Genomic DNA, 18639 nt, shown 5'->3' with positions numbered 1-18639 from the left:
ATGTAATTGAGGGTCACTATTTGTTTTATTTAATCATTTGATTTTCTCGCTTTCCAAACTGATCACTCGCTGCTACCTTCATTCCTGCAAATATATCCCAGATCTGAATGGTGAATGCTAGGTATTCTCACCAGTTCAGTTCATCACCCTGAAACACTAAATGCATTTATGTCTGTCCACATTGCCTGATTTTTGAAGGGTTTTTTTTGCACTTTCTGTTTTAATTATCGGTTTCCAAAAGAAGCATTTTTTTTTTGCTTTTCTATAAATTATGATTACAGCTACTTATGTAACACTTGCTTCGTCTGGCTTAATATAGGGGGTGATAACCCCCTGCCCGGCCAAACTTAAGGAATCTTGTTTGGGTGGATGCAGAGCGATGTGTCCCCTGTTACAAATCAGTACCCCAAAGTAACAAACAGGACACAATATGTGATTAAACGATTAAGCTTTATAACTCTTACTTTGACTATATGGTTAGTAGAGAAACGAAATATAAAAGAAAAAGGGCCCAAATCTTATTAAACAGTTGGTGCACTAAGCTGGAGCTCGCTCAGTAGTCCTTCTTCCACCATCGGTCTCCTCCGAGTGTCGCCAACCTTCGGACCCCCGCTCCGAGGCCACCCCATCCGGCGGTCTACCAAATCTCTCCATTCGCGTCTTTTCTCTTCATCTCTCTCTCCCTCTGGCAAAAGCCTGCAAAATCAACTGCTTCCAGAATCACAAGACAAGGCAACAAAATCCTGATTTGGTAACGTGCATCCGTTGTCCTGTTATCTCCAGCTATAACCCAAACATTGCTGCTACAGAGAAACCGTTACTTCAGCAGTGAACATTACAAAAAAACCCTTACAGCACGTTACACTTAGAAACTTTGCCTTTGGATAATCTGTCTCTTGAAGGAAAAAAAGACAACATCAAGATCCAAAAATATGTCTGTTTCTGAGTCCTCCTATTTAGATGCCTGTTTATCTGGTGTTAGAAACCACTTTACAAGAAATATCAATTTATTCTTTATGTGCCAGTACTTTCAAACATTCATGAAAGCCTTTTCATGCTTTCATTACATTTATCAGTGTTGTTTGCGGACAAGGTTCAAAAACTTGAACTGAAGCCAATGGTAGGATGTCTGATCTCATTCGTTTGGAATGCGATTCTCCTTGTATTTTTTCGGAATATACATGACTGAAAACAATGAAACTTCATATTCTTTCTTTGAGCTTCCTTTGTAAAGGAAATTTTGTAAATTTGGGCTACAGATTATTGTTTACTTTGTTCCCCCTCATATTTTCACACACTCCATTCTGTATTTCCTCTTTACGCCCTTCGATCTGCTTGTTTAGTTTTTACTTCGTTATGTTCCCTCTTTGACCTTCCTACTGTCTGATTATTCCTGAGTTGAACAACAAGCTTATCAATGTGATACATATTACAAAAAGGTGATCAAACTTCGAGGTGCAGCTCACAACGTGTCCTGGAAATCTGAATTGAAAGAGAATGCTAGAAACAGCAAAATGTAAAAATTAAGGAGAAATGAGAGTGGATATAGAAAGTGTATATGCTAGAAAATGTAAATGAAAATGAGAGTGGATATAGAAAATGTAAATGCTAGAAAATGAAGCAGGAGAAATAATAGGGGACAGGAGATGGCTCATAAACTAAATAAGTATTTTGCATCAGCCTTCGCTGTGGAAGACACCAGCAGTATGCTTGATGTTGTAGTGTGTGAAGGAAGAGAAGTGGGTGCAGTTACTATTACGAGAGAGAAAGTGCTCAAAAAGACCTGAGGGTACATAAGTCACCAGACCAGATGAACTGCACCCTAGGGTTCTGAAAGAGGTAGCATTAGAGATTGTGGTGGCATTAGAAATGATCTTTCAGAGATCATTAGACTTTGGCATGGTGCCAGAGGACTGGAAAATTGCAAATGTCAGTCCACTGTTTAAGAAAGGAGGAGGGCAGCAGAAAGGAAATTATAGACCAGTTAGCCTGACCTCAGTGGTTGGGAAGATGTTAGAGTCAATTGTTAAGGATGAGGTGATGGAGCACTTAGTGACACAGAAAAAGATAGTACAAAGTCAGTATGGTTTCCTTCAGGGAAAATCCTGCCTGACAAATCTGTTGAAATTCTTTGAGGAGATTACAAGTAGGATAGGTAAAGGGTGCAGTGGATGTTGTATATCTGGACTTTCAGAAGGCCTTTGACAAGGCTGCTTACCAAGTTAAGAGCCCATGGTTTTACAGGAAAGTTACTAAGATGGTGAGAGCATTGACTGATTGGTAGGAGGCATCGAGTGAGAATAAAAGGATCTTTTCCTGGTTGGCTGCCCGTGGCTAGTGGTGTTCCGCAGGGGTTGGTGTTGGGACCACTTCTTTCTTATGCTGTATATAAATGATTTAGCTGTTGGAATAGATGGCTTTGTTGCCAAGTTTGCAGATGATACAAAGATTGATGGAGGGGCAGGTAATGTTGAGGAAACAGGTAGGATGCAGAAGGATTTAGACAGATTAAGGGAATGGGCAAGAAAGTGGCAAATGAAATACAATGTTGGAAAATGCATGGTCATGCACTTTGGCAGTAGAAATAAATGTGCGGACTATTTTCTAAATGGGGAGTGTCACATGACCAGCAACAATGAATATAGAATTAAGTCAGGTTTTATAAACAAACAAACCTTTATTAAGCTCTGCTCAACAATAGCAAAAAGTATTCAAACGACTAACTTAACCGGAAGTTAACAGCTATATGGCAAATCTGGAACAGTTCTTAAAGTGGTAAATTCGAACACAGTCTTAAAGTGATTTACACAGTCAATAAGGGGAGACTTCTCTGGAAATGGATTTCTTCGAAGACACGATGTTACTGCTGATTCTGTCCAAAGGATTCACGATGAAGGAAATAAAACGGCTTGAAGGAACTGACCTTTTCCAGGTGAATAAACACTGCAAAAACCTTCCTGATATTACAGGGGTTACCTCAGATGCAGGCCACTATTTCTGAACGAAGATTCAATAAGGTCGATCCTTTATGAAACTGCCAAACGACACCAACTTTACTCAATCCTTCAGGCTCCCGTATTTTAGTAAGATCTTCACTCTCCAATACTAGACTTACAATAGAAAGTAAAACTCCACTTTAAAACGAAACTGAGTCATGAGACGAATACGCAGCATAAGGGAGTAACAAACGAATTAAACAACGAATCAACTGCGTAACAACAGGGGTTTCCAGTTTATATACCTGTTGAGAGCATGTCATCATGTGACCTCACACTGGTGGGAAAATTACATCACCCCACCATCACAAGACCATTACATCATGCTCGCAAGATACTCAATTACGTCATGATCATAAGACAGTCACAAGATACCCATGAGGTATGTAACAGGAATTTGAGATGCGGAGGGATTTGGGAGTCCTTGTGCAGAACACCCTGAAGGTTAACTTGCAGGTTGAGTCAGTGGTGAGGAAGGCAAATGCCATGTTAGCATTCATTTCAAGAGGTCTAGAATACAAGAGCAAGGATGTGATGCTGAGGTTTTAAAAGATACTGGTGAGGCCTCACCTTGAGTATTGTGTACAGTTTTGGGCCCCTCATCGTAGAAAAGATGTGCTGGCATTGGAGACGGTCCAGAGGTGGTTCACAAGGATGATTCCAGGAATGAAAGGGTTATCATATGAGGAACATTTGATAGCTCTGGGTCTGTACTCGCTGAAATTCAGAAGGATGAGGGGGTGATCTCATTGAAACTTTTTGAATGTTGAAAGGCCTAGATAGAGTAGATGTGAAGATGTTTCCCATGGTGGGAGAGGTAGGATGAGAGGGCACAGCCTCAGGATAGAGGGGCGCCCTTTCAAAACAGAGATGTGGAGAAATTTCTTTGGCCAAAGGGTGGTGAATTTGTTGCCACATACAGCTGTGGAGGCCAGGTCATTGGGTGCATTTAAGGCAGAGATTGATGGTTTTTGATTGGACATAGCAACAAAGGTTATGGGGGGAAGGCCGGGAACTGGGGTTGAGGAGCAAAAAAAAGGATCGGCCATAATTGAATGGCCTAATTCTGCTCCTGTGTCTTATGGTCTGTGGTCTAAGTAGTCAATAGACCATAGCATAACTGGTGAGAGGAAAACTTGAATTACTGCTGCAGGTGAGTGAGACGTTACTACACAAGTGCAGACTTATTTGATGTTGTGACTTTGGATCTTCGCTAACTTTAACAGGAGCAAATCATTATTTGCTGTTACTAGGTGATGATTAGGGCAGTAAAAGGATTCACTGGGAAAACGTAACAGCTGGGAGATGGAAAGAGAAAGGCAGCCAGTCTTACTGCTTTACTGAGCATTAGGTATTGCTTACCTATATTTGTATCAATACTGGGATATTAAATAAAAGACCAAAATTTACTGGAGAATAGAAATACTGCCAAGCAGTTTTAAATTACAGTGATACACTGGATTATATTAAGTATATCTTTAAGCTGGTAATTAAGAAAACCTACTTGCATTTTAAGCAATTGGAAAACCCTGCAGGTTCTCTGGATAGCTGAACAAATTCCCCATTGAGTAGCTGAAGCATGCAGTGCCGGATTGGCTCTGTTTCATTTTCCAATCTTTGCCAAATTGATTTCTTATTTTGCTCCTCAGCTCATTAGTTTCCAATTAAATTTACTGCTTGGAATGTACAAATCAGATCTTTTGATAAGAGGGCCAATAGTGGACAAGAACTTGGAGTCCCCATTGTTCAAGTGAAACTCCCATGTATTGACTCTGTACTTCAGCATGCCACTAAGGTGCAAAAGACCAGCAACATCCCAGTTTGCTACAAAGCCTTTGTGAGCCAGACTTTTGCTATGGTGAGAGTGGAGAAGCATTTCACGGATTTCATGATTCAAAGAAAGAAGGATCACTTTTTTTCAGTTTTTGTTTCAGATTTGACATTGAGTACAACCATAATTCAACTTGATTATGATTATTTACTTTAATGAGTACAGAAGCTTGCCAGTGCTTACTATTTGAGGTAATGTTAAAAATGTCCTGTGCCATAGTGATGAGGGTCTGCTACTGACGAGTGACTTGGGTTTATAATGGGAATCTACTATGGTAGAGCACAGTAGCAAATATCATGGCAGCGACAGAAACCCGGGTTTAACTCTGACCGCTGGTATTATCTGTGTGGAATTTGCATCTTCTCCCTGTGACCGTGTGGGAAATCAGTGATCCATTTTCCTCCCATCACAAAGAGACATACAGGACCTCAACACAGAAGCAGGTGCTTTGGCCTATCCGCTCCATGCTGGCCTGGTTTTCAGCCTTGTCCCATCTACCTGCACACGACAGGCAGGTTTGGCCTCGTCCCTGGTGTCGTAAGTGGTAGAACCTGAAGGAGTTGATGAGCATATGGAGAGAATACAAATTAAATTATGTTAGATTACTTAAGTGTGTGCTTGGTAATTGCTGTGTGCATGGGAGTTGGTGTTAATTAGATAGTTAGCGCATGCTTGGTCATTGGTGTTTATTAGGTAATTGGTGTGTGCCTGGTAGTTGGAGTGTACTCAGCAGTGGGTGTGTGCTCGGTAAGTTAGAGTGTACTCGGTTGTTGGTGTTTATTAAGTGGTTGGTGTGTACTGGGTAAGTTGGTGTGTGTATGGTAGTTGGTTTTTATTAGGTAGGTTGGTGTGTACTCGGTGGTTGGTGTGTACTCGGTGGGTGTGTGCTCGGTAGGTTGATGTGTAGTTGGAGTGTACTTGGTGGTGGGTGTGTGCTCGGTAGTTGGTGTTTACTAGGTAGCTGGTGTGTAACAGGAGTTGGTCTGTGCCTGGTAGTTGGTTGGTGCATACTCAGTAGGTTGGTGTGTGTATGGTAGTTGGTTTTTATTAGGTAGATTGGTGAGTACTCGGTAGTTGGTGTGTACTCAGTAGTTGGTGTTTATTAGGTACTTGGTGTGTACTCAGTAGTTGGAGTGTACTGGGTAAGTTGCTGTGTGTATGGTACATGGTTTTTATTAGGTGATTGGTGTGTACTCGGTAGGTTGGTGTGTGTGTGGTAGTTGGTGTATACTCGGTAGGTTGGTGTGTACTTGGTGGTTGGTGTTTATTAGGTAGTTGGTGTGTACTCAATGGTTGGTGTTTATTAGATAGGGGGTGCGTACTTGGTAGGTTGGTGTGTGTATGGTAGTTGGTGTTTATTAGGTAGTTGGTGTGTACTCGGTGATTGGTGTTTATTAGATAGTTGGTGTGTACTAGATGGGCTGAAGGGCATGTTTCTCGGCTGTATAATATGTCTCCATGTTCATCATGCAACACTGCTTTCATAAATACTGTGGTTAGCCGAGGAGGATATTTTTATAAAAGGAATTTTCAGCATATTGATTTTCTTTTTCAGTAGCAGTTCTGTGAAAAAGTGCAAGTAACACCTATAGCTTGGCCTGATGTGACTCAGGAACCACTAATTTCACTTCTGTAAAGAATTGGAGCAGCTGTCTATGTACATTTCTGTGTCTATTAGTCAGAAGTGATAAGTAGCCAATTCTGAAATGATTGGACTTAAAAAGCATCTGACTGGTTGAGTAAGGTGTATGGCATTGAATCTTGTTGGCAGTAGATGCAAAGCCATTTTGAATCATTCCTTTAAGTGCTATTTGTCCCTATAACCCCCACTCATCCTTGCATCTTCTCAACTTCTGCTTTAAGGTTGCTGCCCTGCTGGGAAACCATTTTAAGGCCTCTTGCAGCATTTTAATTGCCTATTCTGCCTGATTATTTTCTGCACGTAAGCCTGCAGGATATTTGAGTGGGAAGGACATCATTAAAATGTTGTAAGTACTGCCACGTTAACCCACAAGGCCTTCCAGTTCGTGATCAACACGCAAGGGATGCTGGAGGAACTCGGCAAGTCAACCAGCATGGAAATGAATAAACAGCCAATGTTTTGGGCTGAGCTCTGGCTCTTCATCAGGACTGGAAAAGAAGGGGGAAGTTGCCTGGAAAAGGAGGTGGGGGAGAAGGAAGAGGACAGTCTAGAAGGTGACAGCTGAAGCCAGGTGAGTGGAGAAGGGGCAATGAAGTGAGAAGCTGGGAGGTGATAGATGTAAAAGGTGAAGGGCTGGAGAAGGAGGAATCTGATAGAGGTGGGAGATTAGTGGGGAGGGAAAATTGGACAAGGGAGTCACGAAGGGAGCCGGAAAGTGGAGAATGGGTGATAAAGATGTGTTCAGTGGTAGTGTCCGGTTGAAAATGGCAGAAGTTGTGAAGAATGACGTGTTAGATGCTGGGACTCGTGCAATGGCAGGTGAGGACAAGAGAACACTATCCCTGTTAAGGCGGTGAGAAGATGAGGTGAGCGTGATTGTCTGGGTGATGGAGGGGTTTGGGTGTGGTACCTAATGCAGGGTCTGTTCCAGTTCTTGATGCAGGGTCTGATCTGAAACATCAGCATACTCTCTGCTTTCACAGATGCCACATTCCTCCAGCCATTTGTTTCTTGGGTTTTCTGAAAGTTCTGGCTTAAGCTTTCAATGATTATTTATAAGTAAGTATTGATTATATCTAAAGCCATTTGTGCTACGTGCCTGCACCTTTGTAATTGGATTTCATCCCACATAGATGGGAATGTATTGAAGCTGTTAGAGGGAAACCTCATGTACAAATGTGCTTAGTCTCGATATAATGATTTCTGTCATTCAATCACTGATTCCAAATGTGAGGTTTTTTCTGTTACCCTTGGCTGTTCCTTCAATAAAGGTCTTAGTACTTTAATTAAAAAACCTGCTGAGAATTGTTAATTTATTTGATTCCTTCAGTGAGTCTACAGTTTATTGGATCACAGCAGTGCTAAGTAACTGCATTAAATAGCATTGTATTGAATGTGGTGAAAGAAAGCTTTCTGTCCAACTTTGCATATTTTACTTCAAAAAAAGGAAATGCATTTAGTTACTCATTTGCTGCCTTTCTTAAACAGCACTGTTTTGAGCAGCACACTATTTAAAGATCAATTCTGAACTTATCAGTCTCTGCAGTAGTAACTGTGGCTTTACACAGCTGCGATCGATGTTTTTGAATGGAGGAAGATGATAATTTTCTCAGAAAATTGAACAGTTGATTCCATCACACACACAAGATGTTGGAGGAACTGAGCAACTCAGGCAGCATCTGCGGAGGGGGAATAAACAGTACAAGTTTCAGGCCAAGACCCTTAATCTTGATGCCTGACTAGCTAAATTCCTCCAGCACTATATGTGTGTTGCTGAAGATTTCCAACAACTGTAGAATCTCTGGTGCTTATGTAGTTGATTCCGTGACATGTTGATGCTTGCTACACTATGCTACTCTTTAATGGGATATGGACCATATCCTTGTGGCTTTCTCATTCAATACAGAGTAGAGCAAGTACTGATGTAAACATTCTGATGCTAAAGTCTCACTATAGGACCCAAGTTCATGAAATATGTTGTCCCTGCATCTTAACAATGGGGCACTTTTGAATTGGAATTAGAATTGGTTAGGTATTGTCACACGTATAGTGAAATCTATGGACTTGTAGTTGACATCAGAGCAGGATCTGGCGACACAGTTGTGAGTGAATAGGGAGTAAAATACGGGGCTGAGGATGCAGCCTTGTGGGGTACCGGTATTTAGGATAAGTGTGGTGAGGGGGTTGCTTGTCTCTCTGTTGTTTAGTGGATGTGATTCTAGATCAAGTTCCCTTGTGGCTTTTGAGGTAGATACATGAAGAACGGAGTATATGGGTTGTTTTCCTTTTCAGTGCTCCTGTCCCAGTATTTTTATTTATTCACCATTTAATATGGTGGCTGGGTGAGAGTTTATTCTTCATCCCAAGTCGCCCCTGGAATTGAGTGGCAATGAGACAAGATGGGTTAAAAAGAAGAATGGTCTCGAGGAGCTGAAAGTGCCGTATGCAGAATCATTAACAATCAACTTTTAATGGGAGCACTGGCTTTGATCTGAAATGATTTTGCTCAGTGTTGAATGTCAGTGCTCGTGCTGTTCTCTTATTGAGATGTCATCGATTTTCATGAAAGAGGCTTTGCCACGCTTTAAGAATGTTATGCAGAATTTTGATTATGGCCTCTTTTTGTTTGCCTTTTATTTATAAAGGAACTGGAGGAGGCCGCAGGACAAGCTGCACTTGAGGAGCAGAAACGTCTGCAGACACAAATGCAATTGCAAGATCGATTCAGACAGGAGCTGGAGAGAGAAAAACATGTAAGTTTAGTTTTATTTTGATGCAATGTACGGTATGTAATTGTTGGTTTTGTCAATTATCCATGGCCGTTTATTTATAAAGATTAGTTTTATTTTTTCACATGTACATCAAAACATGAAGTGAAATGCATTGGTTGTGTCAAATCAAATCAGTGAGGCATGTGCTGGGCGGCCCACAAGTGTCGCCATGCTGTGTCGCCAACGTAGCATGCCCCCAACTCACTAATCCTAACTGTAAGCCTTTGGAATGTGGGAGCAAATTGGAGCACATGGAGGAAACTATATGGTCATGGGAGAACGAATAAAGAATCCCTCAATTGTTGCTCTTATTATAAACTGATATTTAACTACGGATTTTCCTTGTATTTGAATGTAAGGAATCTGATATGTCATTTGTGGTTTAATTTGTACAGTACGAGCATTAAAATGTTAAAGCATTTGTAGAAACGGTCTTCAAAAGTTTAAGAAATGCAGCAAGACATTTGAAATCCAGTGCTGGTTTTATACCGGAACTCGGTAGTGGACTAATAGTTCTTCTTTAGTGTGTTGCTCTTCACGGTATATAAGTTCATGCATTCTGGGTAAACAAAAGTTGACCAAAGTTTTACAAAATTAGAGGATGTAGGATTTGCACAATTAAATGCAGAGAAGCAAACCACTGCATTGTTCAACAACTGGGTTTCTTGGTTCGCTGGGAATTTGGTCAAATGGTTGCACCTCAATTCATGTAGAACCCTCTGGCTAGCTGTGAGGACTCATCTAGATTAGTGCAAGCAAAGCCAGACTTCACAAAGTGGATCATTAAAACCCACAGTGCTGCTCTGTCCAGGTGCACAGCTATTCATAAAATATTGTTGTCATTTATTCTTTGGAGATGATATCAAATTCATATTTAAAAGGATGAACTCACCATCGTCAACACTAGTATTGAAACCATTTCTCATATGTGTGACAGTATTTAGATTTAGGGAAGGAATGTGTGTCATTGAAGAAAGCTTATTTTCAATTTGAGTCAATTCCTAGACTGATTAAGAGTGAGTGAGATAAACTGTGGTGTAGAGTACTGAAATGCAGAAGCCCATGAGGCTGATTATCAATGACAGTTAAAATAGATTTATTTAAATATACATTGCTAGTATGCTGATCGTCTGACTTGGACCCTAATGTCTAGGATAGAGCTCTTTACGTGTGGGTATGAATGAACAAATGCAACCTGTTCTTGAAGGTATTAAAATAATCAAGGGATATGGGAATAAGGCAGGAAGTCAACCATGATCTTGAACTGAAAGATAGTACAGACTTGAGGAGACAAATGGCCTACGCTTGCTCATTTTTTATGGCCAAGAAACCAAATTGCAATATCACTTAGTATATGTTTATTCTTTAAGCAGTTAATTTCACTCTGGTCATGCTCTAAGAAATGCATGATACTTTGATGAGACTCTTTCATGTTTTACACCACCTTAGATGTGACACCAGAATTGTGTTTTGAGCACGGCCATTCTGATGTAGTACGGCAGGCACCCTTTTTTATAAAAATTGCTTCTCAATGGAATCAGGTCAGGCTTTGAGAAGGGAATAGTAGATTCAACTTTAGAGTTGTCATTGCTGATTGCCTCATAAAATACTTAAGCATTATTCCCTGCTATAGCTCGTCCGAACAGTATTTTGGTTTAAACAATTGTTCGCTGTTTAATTGAGTTCCATCTAGTCCTTTAGAATAAATAAAAGAAGTGCTAAACTTTGTGAGACTTTTCTCCACCATTGGTTTTCTTTCTGTTTTGAAGCCGTTTACTCATGGTTTATTATGCATTTTATAGTACTCGCACAATGAGTCTCTCTTTAGATTTGAGCATGAATAGGATAACTAAACTTCGCATTGCTCTACAAAGTTTTTTAAACTTTATACTTTACAACTTTCTTAACCACCAAAAGTAGCAAGCAGCATAAAAGATAATTATTCTGCCCCTGCTCAAGAGTCTCCCCATTTTCTTAAGCTAGACAGATGGGTAAACTTCAGTCCTATCTTTATTCTTCACCAACCCATTACAGTACACAAGGAGCCCATATAAAAAGACAGTACTGTACTTCTCAGTGATCTCACAAAAGGTAGATTCAAATATTCACTGAAATTCCTTTGACTTCTAACAGAGTGCTTCTATCTACCAGCAACGAAATGAATACAAAAGCTGATTGCTGTGAACTTACAATTAAGCAGTGAGATCTAGTAATTAAACATAAAATAACAAACCACATCATGCAGGAAATACTGTAACAATAACAATGAAGAAAGAGAAGCCAGGGTAATTCCTAATTTTCCATTTATGGCACAGGGTTGCCAGAATCATAAGTATGTCAAACAATTATCAAGCTCTGCAAAGACCTGCAGGATCCATTCACCGAGAGTGTGCTGAGAAATGTTATTTATTCTTTTGTGTTTATCTAAATCATTCATGCTATGGTTTGTGTAGTTATGACCATACTATTAACATAGCAATTTTTGGGTTTTGAATAAAATACCAATTGAGCTAGGTAACTGGTGGAACTTCCACTATGTATCTGTGTTTTACTGCAGTATGTTAGAGCTCTATGTAGCAGCTTTATATTCTGACTATGAAGATACTTTACTATTGATTCTTGGCCAGACATCTGTATTAACTATGTGGATATCTTGTGTACTCACCAGGATAAAGATTATTAACTGTGCAGTATTACATTTAGATCAGAGAGCAGATGGAAAAGCAAGTGGCTCAGAAGTCTACCGAATTGGAACAGTACTTGCAACGTGTCCGTGAGCTGGAGGACATGTACCAGAAACTTGAGGAGGCCCTTGAAGATGAACGGCAGGCTCGACTGGATGAGGAATCTGTCCGTAAACTTCAGGCCAGGTAACTACTTATATTTATAAGTATTTGCAATGCTAACTTCTACAGAAAAGACAGGAATTGAAGATGGGAGTTGGGGAGATGGGAACTGGTGAAGCAGATTACAAAAGTTATGAAGACTCCATATTTAGTCAGGACTGGTTGCAGCCTGTACAGCCATGATTGGGAATCCAGTGGGGCTTTGCTGTTGTGGAGAGATTGGATATGCTGGAGGAAGAGTCAATTTTTTCGATCCATGTCTGAACCACTGGCGTAGGATTATAAAGCGTCTTGCTGTTAAGCTATAAGGAGATAAGAGCTAAATTAATAAAAAGGATGAGGTGGTAAATCTTAGGATTATTAATTGGTATATTGCTGGACAGATCAGGAAGTGGCAAAAGTAGCACTGTGCAGTTCTGGAAGGGAGTTCCTACAAAAGCAAGATAACTCTCGGACTGGAACTCACTGAAGCTGATGTCAATAAGAATACAATTTTAGAAAAGATTTGGGCACCTAAAAGCTAAAAAAGCATTTTAGATACCCAAAACACGAGGAAATCTGAAGATGCTGGAATTTCAAGCAACACCCATAAAAGTTGCTGGTGAACGCAGCAGCAACTGTTATGTGTGTTGCTTAGATGCCCAAAATCTTAGTTACTGGACTCGTAAATATAGGCAGTGAAGAAATTGCAAATAGTTTGGTAGAATTTTTCGGGTTTATTCCTGAATAAATTGAAAATGTTCTGAAGTAATCCTATTACTTGAGAAAAGTAAGAATAAGGAAATTACATACTTTCCAGTCAAAATCTGTGCTGGGAAGTTATTGGAATTGAAATTTGAGGATAAAATGAGGTCAGAAGTTACAGCTATGTGCATCAAGCCAGCTGGAATTGAAGTATTTAAGAATGTATGTTTTGAAATGTTTGTATGGATATTACTTGATCATGTAAAAAAGACAACTTGAAGAACGTGAGGAGAGCCAGTTTGTTATTGATGTAAAGATCAATAGTTTAGTAGGTGCATGTTACAGAGTGATATTGACATGTCGGGTTAATAGGCAAATGTATAGCAGATGAATTTCAACACGGGTAAATGTGAGTTAGTTTACTTTTTCCCCACAACGCTCTTGTTAGAGTACATCTGGAGGAGTATGTACAATTCCAGGCATCACAGTGAGGTATGAAATGAATACTTTGTGTCAGTATTTATGAGGAGAAGAAATTGAAGAAAAGTGAAAACAGAGTGGGGCATGCTGTGTGCTGGGACATTTTGAGATTAAGGAAGAGCTAATGCTGGGCCTTCTGAAAAACAGTGAGGTGGATAAGTCCCCAGGGCTTGATGGCATATATTCCAGAATCTTGAAAGAAGCAACTCAGAGGTTACTGGAGCTTTGGCAAGGATCTTCAAGAGATTCAAGATTATTTAATGTCATTCCCTGTACACAAGTGTAAGGAGAATGAAATAATTGTTCCTCCGGATCTGATGTGGCACAAAAAACCAGCAAAAGATAAAAAAAACAATAACAATAATAATAAATCAATATAAATAAATAAATAAGATAGCTTCTATGCATAGATTGATTGTATGTCCATAAAGACCTTAAGATATAGGAGCAGAATTAGGCCAATCGGCACATCAAGTCTGCTCCACCATTTCATCTTGGCTGATCCAATTTTTCTCTCAGTCCCAATCTCCTGCCTTCATTCGCTGACCAATGAAGAATCAATCAACCTCTATCTTAAATGTACATAAAGATTTGGCCTCCACAGCTGCCTGTGGCAATGAATTCAACAGATTCACCACCCTCTGGCTAAAGAACTTCCTCCTCATCGCCATTGTAAAAGGATGCCCCTCTATTCTGAGGTTGTGTCTTCTGGTCCTCGACTCTCCCACATGTGGGATGTGGATCCTCTCCACATCCACCCTATCAAGGCCTTTTGTCATTCGATAAGTTTCAATGAGGTCACCTTCATTCTTCTGAATTCCAGTGAATACAGTCCCAGAGCCATCGAGCACTCTTCATATGACAAGCCTTTCAAACCTGGAATCATTTTCACGAACCTCCTTTGAACCCTGCCCTGTGTCAGCACATCCCTTCTAAGGTAAGAGGGCCAACGCTGCTCACAATACTCCCAAGTGAGGTCTCACCAGTGTTTTATAAAGCCTCAACATTATATCCTTGCTTTTATATTCTAGTCCTCTTGAATGGTAACATCACATATGCCTTCCTGACCACAGACTCAACCGGCAAATTCACCATTAAGGAATCCTGCATAAGGACTCCCAAATCCCCTTGCACCTCAGATTTTTGAATTTTCTCTCCATTTAGAAAATAGTCTACCCTTTTATTTTTTCTACCGAAGTGCATGACCATACACTTGCCAACACTGTATTCCATCTACTATTTCTTTGCCCATTCTCCTCATCTGTCTAAGTCCTTTTGTAGCTTCTCTACTTCCTCAAAATTACTTGCCCCTACACCTATCTTCATGTGGTCCGCACTGAGGACAGTATAAAGGACTATGAAAGAATGCAGAGGAATATAGATCATTTACAGATCTGCACAAAGAAGTGGAAGATGTTGCACTTGGGAGGTCAAATGAAAGGAGAAAGTATACATTAATGGTAAGTCCTTTAATAGCACTGACGTACAGAGGTATCTTGTGGTTCAGGTCCACAGTTCGCTGGAAGTGGCTACGCAAGTGGTGGTGAAGACATACCGAATGCTTGCCTTCATTGGTAAGGCTGTTGAACACAAGTCACACTGCAACTATAAATGACTTTAGTCAAACCGCACTTGAAGTATTGTGTGAAGTTAGGGTTACCCCATTATAGGAAGGATGTGGAGACTGAGGAAAGGGTGCAGAAGAGTTGTACCAGGATGCTGCCTAGATTAGAGGGTATGAGCTGTTAGGAAAGTTAGACACACTTGAGTTGCTCTCCCTGGTGTTGGAGGCTGAGGGGAAACGTGAAAGGCAAAGATAGGGTTGACAGTCAGGATCTTATCCCCAGGGTAGAAATTTCAAACACCTGAAAGCATGTTCTTAAGTTTAGAGAGGGTAAGTATAAAGGCAATGTGAGAGAAGTTTTGTTTTATACACTGAAAGGTATGTGCCTGGAATGGGTTACCAGAGGTTGTGGAAGCAGGCAATTTGGTGGAGATTAAGAGGCTTTTAGATAGATGCAGAAATGTGAAGGGAATAGTGGGATATGGATGATACATAGGAGGAGGAGGAGGAGGAGGAGGAGGACATAGTCATAGAAAAGCACAGTACAGAACAGGTCCTTCAGCCCATCTAGTCTGTGCTGAACTGTTAACACTGCCTACTTCCATCAATCTGCAGTGGGACCATAGCCCCCCCCCCCAAATACCCCTACCATCCATGTACATATCCAAACTTCTCTTAAATGTTGAAATCGAGCTTGCACACACCACTTGCACTGGCAGCTCATTCCACACTATCACAACCCTCTGAGTGAAGAGGATTCCCCTCACGTTCCCCTTAAACTTTTCACCTTTCACCATGACCTCTAGTTGTAGTCCCATCCAACCTGAGTGGAAGAGGCCTGCTTGCATTTACCCTATCTGTGCCCCTCATAATTATGTAGACCTTTATCAAATATCCCCTCATTCTCCTACATTTCAAGGAATAAAGTCCTAAACTATTCAATCTCACTTTATAACTCAGGTCTTGCAGTCCCAGCAATATCCCTGTAAATTTTCTCTGTACTCTTTCAACCTTATTTACATCTTTCCTGTAGGTAGTTGACCAAAACTGCACCTCATCTGGAAGGACTGTTGATGGTAGTGAGGGGGCAGGTGTAGGGCCCTCACTATCATTCAGGGTCCCAACACTCCACCTGTGAGTGTTTTGGGGGTCATATACTGTGTTCGGTGCTCCCGGTGTGGCCTCCTCTATATCGGTGTGACCCGACATAGATTGGGAGACCACTTTACCAAACACCTTCTGCTCCGTCCAGCAGAAAAAGCGGATCTTCCAGTGGCCACGCATTTTAATCCCACTTCCCATTCCCATTCTGATATGTCTATCCATGGCCTCCTCCACTGTCATGATGGGGCCACACTTGGGTTGGAGGAACAACACCTCATATTCTGTTTGGAGAGCCCCCAACCTGATGGCATGAACATCAATTTCTCTAACTTCCAGTAATGCCCGCACCCTCTTTCTATCACAATTTCCCATCCCCTTTTCCCTCTCTCACCTTATCTCCTCGCCTGCCCATTGCCTCCTTCTGGTGCTCCTCCCCACCTTTTAAATTTACTCCTCAGCCTTTTTTTCTCCAGTCCTGCTGAAGGGTTTCGGCCCGAAACATTGACTGTACTCTTTTCCATACATGCTGCCTAGCTTGCTGATTTCCTCCAGCATTTTGTGTGTGTTGCTCGGATTTCTATCATCTGCAGATTTTTCTCTTGTTCCTGTACTTGGATTTATGAAGGCCAGTGTGCCAAAGCTTTAGGCTGTCTGAATTGTGCTGTTGTCTGCTCAGCCTTTGAGCCAACACTTGATAGTGTGCTTGTTCTGTAATCCAGTGCTGTATTCCTTTTGAGTGATTTGTTTGCCTTTCCCGTGCCTTTTGTTTTTTTTGGACCTGTTTTATTTTAGAACCTTGGATTCAGTCTATTGCATTTATCAAAATTGGCAGGATATTGTGGGCCAAATGCCACGTCCAGTGTTGTATCGTTCTATGACCAATCACATCTCAAAGCAAAGTTTGGCCTTGGAGGAAGTACAGGATAGGTTCTCTAATGGGTTTGAGGAAGGATTATGCAAGTGAAGTTTGTGTTCCTTGTAGGTTAAGGGGAGTTGTGACTGGGGTTTTGAGGATTTTGAAAAAAGTTGACTAGGTGGTTAATAAGAAACCTTTTCCACTGATAGAGCATTCCAGCACGTGATAACATATTCTCAAAATCAAATCAGGTTATTCAGCTAGCAGGACTTTTCCTCACGCAAAGGATGGCTGAGGATTGAAAACCTCTTTCTCACTACGCTTGTTCACATAATCACCTTAAAAATGAAGTTGATTGATTTTGGAGAACTCTGCTATAAAGCTTTGAGGCTTCAGTCTAAAAGGAATTATTGAGGAAAATGAAAGTTCCTGCTTTTAAAAGTTATTATGTTGCCATGGATGGAAAATTGGCTAATAGAAACAAGACAGTAGACATAAATTAGTCTTTTTCAGTTTTACAAGATGAAATGAGTTTTGTGTCATAAGGGATTAGCCTTCAACTTTTACAGATTTATATAAATGACTTGACTGAAGACAATGTTAGTCTGGTTGCAAAGTTTAGAAGTGATGCAAGTAAGTAAGACAACATAAGGAAGGTGGTATGTCGATTGGTAATATTAGTGGTCAGAGGGTAGGTGGATGAAGTATTAAATATGAAACTGACCACAGCAAGAAAAATAAACAAATCCATATGATCTAATTAGTAGGAGATTGCAGGGCTCTGATATGCAAAGTGATTTGGGTACCCTAGTGTATGATTCACAAAAGGCCAGTATGTAAGCACTGCAAGTAATTAGAGATGATAGGAAGTTATCATTTAATGCTGGGGAATTCAATACAAAAATAGGGAGATAATATTTAAATCGTGTAAGGTGTTGTTGAGGCCAACTGTGAAATATTGTGCAATTGATCTCCTTATTTTAGGAAGAAAACTAATATGTTGGAAGCAGCTCAGAGAAGGTTTACTAGCCTAATATTGTGATGGAGAAGTTGTACTGTGAGAAAGAACTTGTGATTAAGCTTGTATCTGCTAGTTTTTAGAAGAGTGAGTGGGGGCTTGATTGAGGCATCTTCCTGGGGTAATTTAATGCTGATCTTTTTATTTACGGGTTAATCTAGAGTTAGGGGTCACTATTTGAAAATGAAGTTAGATGGTCTTTTGTTCAGTAATTATGAGTCTTGGGAACTCTCTTTCTCAAAGCTAGTGAAAACAACATGTTTGAATAATTTTTAAGGCGGAGGTAGCTAGGTACCTGGTAAGCCAGGGAGGGGAAGATTACCATGGGAAGATGTGAATATGCTGCTGGAAGTAGAGTCAGATCAGCCATAATTTTATTAAAAAGCAGAGCAGGATCTGGGGGGCAATTGGTCTATTTCTGTTCCTGTTTTGTATCATAGAACAAGTAATACTGAAAAAGATACAGACCTGTTAACAAGAAGAATACTGTGTAACTAAAATGAGAAGAGACTTGGATTTTTATGTAGCATCATTCGGGATATAGCGAAATGAAGAACTTTCTGAACTGTAGTTGTAATGTAGAAAATGCAACAGCCAATTTGTACACAAAGACTCTCACAAGTGTCAATGTGATAATGACCAGATCTGTTTCAGTAATGTAGAGCACTGGCAAGAGTCCTATCCAAAGAAATGCTGATAAAACATGGCTATTCTAGAAATGAACTTCATTTAGTAATCATTCCCAAACCATCGTGATTCGACATCCCATGCAACATTCCAAAAGAAATGTGTCATCTGAAAATTCCTAACTCAAGTATGCAGATTTTCTGATCAGTACAAACACAAA

General features: G+C 40.5%; 1 protein-coding gene across 2 annotated transcripts in view; it reads left to right on the top strand.

Moving 5' to 3' along the window:
* The window catches only part of LOC134353662 (switch-associated protein 70-like), a 154688-nt gene that overhangs the window by 118481 nt on the left and 17568 nt on the right, over positions 1-18639 (top strand). For both annotated transcript variants that reach the window (XM_063061853.1, XM_063061852.1), the window contains exons 8-9: positions 9115-9222; positions 11944-12110. In XM_063061853.1, coding sequence (XP_062917923.1) covers positions 9115-9222; positions 11944-12110 — 275 coding nt within the window. The remainder of the gene's footprint in view (positions 1-9114; positions 9223-11943; positions 12111-18639) is intronic.

Source organism: Mobula hypostoma, chromosome 11 (genome assembly GCF_963921235.1).
Source record: "Mobula hypostoma chromosome 11, sMobHyp1.1, whole genome shotgun sequence".
Taxonomy (NCBI): domain Eukaryota; kingdom Metazoa; phylum Chordata; class Chondrichthyes; order Myliobatiformes; family Myliobatidae; genus Mobula; species Mobula hypostoma.
Note: the sequence above shows the minus strand (reverse complement) of the source record. Positions and strands in the feature narration are given on the sequence as shown.